The 2,039-nt window shown below is 41.2% G+C and overlaps 1 protein-coding gene across 1 annotated transcript in view; it reads right to left on the bottom strand.

The window, feature by feature from the left end:
• Nucleotides 1-1,666, bottom strand: part of LOC106728184 (sperm-associated acrosin inhibitor-like) — a 5,848-nt gene extending 4,182 nt beyond the window's left edge. The window contains exon 1 of the mRNA XM_014549548.1: nt 1,595-1,666. Within this exon, the coding sequence (XP_014405034.1) occupies nt 1,595-1,661 (67 nt within the window). The 5' untranslated portion in view covers nt 1,662-1,666. The remainder of the gene's footprint in view (nt 1-1,594) is intronic.
• Nucleotides 1,667-2,039: the final 373 nt, after the last annotated feature.

Below are 2,039 nucleotides of genomic sequence, written 5' to 3'. Positions count from 1 at the left end.
CAGAGCAGGGCGGATAGGGAGGTTGTGGCCCCGCCCCCTGTCACACACAGAGCTGCAGGGCGATCAGGGGGTTTGGTCGCTGCCCCCTGTCACGCTGATCCTGGTGCCGGGAGGCCTCGCAGCTCTGCTGATCCCGGTGCTGGGAGGCATATTACCCTTTTACTATATAGGATAGAAGCCTGGTGCATGGGTGGGGGCCGGCTGGTTTGCCCTGAAGGGTGTCCTTGATCAGGGTGGGGGTCCCCACTGGGGTGCCTGGCCAGCCTGGATGAGGGCTGTTTTCAGGCTGGCGGGTGACTGAAGCTCCCAACCTGTCCTTTTTTTCTTTTTTTTTTATTCTGGGACAGCTTTAGCTCTGAGGCCTCGGCTGCTGAAAGCAGGTTTCTGGCCTTTGTTTACCTTCTGTATTTGAAACAATGTTGCGGTCTGGCTGGCTGAAGCCCGGCTGAATAAAGCAGGTTTCTGGGGTTGGGTTTAGCTTCTGTATTTGTTACATTGTTTCTTAGAGAGCAGCTGAGAGGCCGGCAGCAGCAGGCGGGGAAGCTTGGCTTCCTCCTTCACTGAAGCAAGCAAGCCTCCCTGTTCACGTCAGCTGCCTGGCTGCCGGCCGCCATCTTGGTTGGCAGTTAATTTGCATATCTCCCTGATTAGCCAATGAGAATGGTAGCGGCCATATGGCTAATTACCATGTTTCTCTTTTATTAGGTAGGATAAGAAGAGGGGAAATCAATCAGATTCCCTGGTTGATCAAAATATTACACAAACTGCCTACTCAGGACCCGAGAGTTCAGAGATGAGCCTTTTGTGGTAGTATCAAAACACAGAGTTCACAAAACAGTTTCATATTTGAAATTTAATATCAAATTATTCTCACTGTAAAAAATAATTTTCTGTTGTGCAGTTATCACCAAACTCTCCTATGAAGATACCATAGTTCTTTTTATTTATTTTTAAATAAATAGGACATGCTAGTCAGGGAAGAATATGCCTAGTTTAATGCCACTTAATATGCCTGTATAAAGTCACCTAACATGAAGAAATTAATTGCTACTTAATGAAATACTAATCATTGTAATATCAGGGGTCTATTCAATATCTCAAAGCTACTTTACTCAAATTCATCAGTCTCCTTGCACTAATGGAAGATAAATTTCCAGGAGAAGGTTTCACCTCACACAAAGCTTTTACTTTAGTGGACTCAGAACTGGAAAACAACAAATCAAATTGTCAAAGAATGTCAGATCTATGAGACATCATTACTCCCTACACTATGCATTTGAAAACATTGAGTCTGACCTCCAAAGAAAATATTAATTAGGGTAATATCTTTAGTCAGAAGTAAACAAAAAGCTAAGTTCCACTGCTCATTCTAACCCATATCTCTGCCTCTCATCTCTCTAAGGTAGAAATGAGAAAAAGCAATCCACTGATGTCATTTTTAAAAAGGGGTTTGTAAGATGCCTCTTTTCATTTTTCCAGTTTAAGTGTTAGAAACCTAATTAAAGAAGCTGCTCCATTTCTATATAATAGAAGTTGTCTCCTGCATTTTCTAAGATGTATGAATTGCTTCATCCAGAATTGAAAAAGTACTCACCAAAATAAAGAGGAAATACCAAGGCAGTGATGAAAATAACTTTGATCCATGATGAGAAGAAAGACATTTTTATCAAGTCTGAAGAAGAAACCCAAAAGGAATGTTTACAACACATGGCACAGAGACAGATCTCCTCTTATTTTATGAAAGTTTCTAACAGGCAAAGGACCTGCTATACCCCTAGAAACTTTATTATAAATGAAATGCACCACAAACCTATTAGAATGCACAAATTCCAGACCATTGACAATACCACATACTTGCAAGGATGTGGAGCAACAGAAACTCTCTTTCACTGTTGGTGGAAATGCATAATAGAACAACGACATTATGAAAGAGTTTGGTAGGTTATTACAAAACTAAAGTTATTTACCATGCAATCCAGCAATAATGCTCTTTGATATTTACCTAAAGGACTTGAAATCTTATGCCCATAGAAAAACAA

Source organism: Myotis brandtii, unplaced genomic scaffold, assembly GCF_000412655.1.
Source record: "Myotis brandtii unplaced genomic scaffold, ASM41265v1 scaffold556, whole genome shotgun sequence".
NCBI classification, from domain to species: Eukaryota; Metazoa; Chordata; class Mammalia; order Chiroptera; family Vespertilionidae; genus Myotis; species Myotis brandtii.
This window is presented reverse-complemented; position numbering and strand designations above follow the sequence as displayed.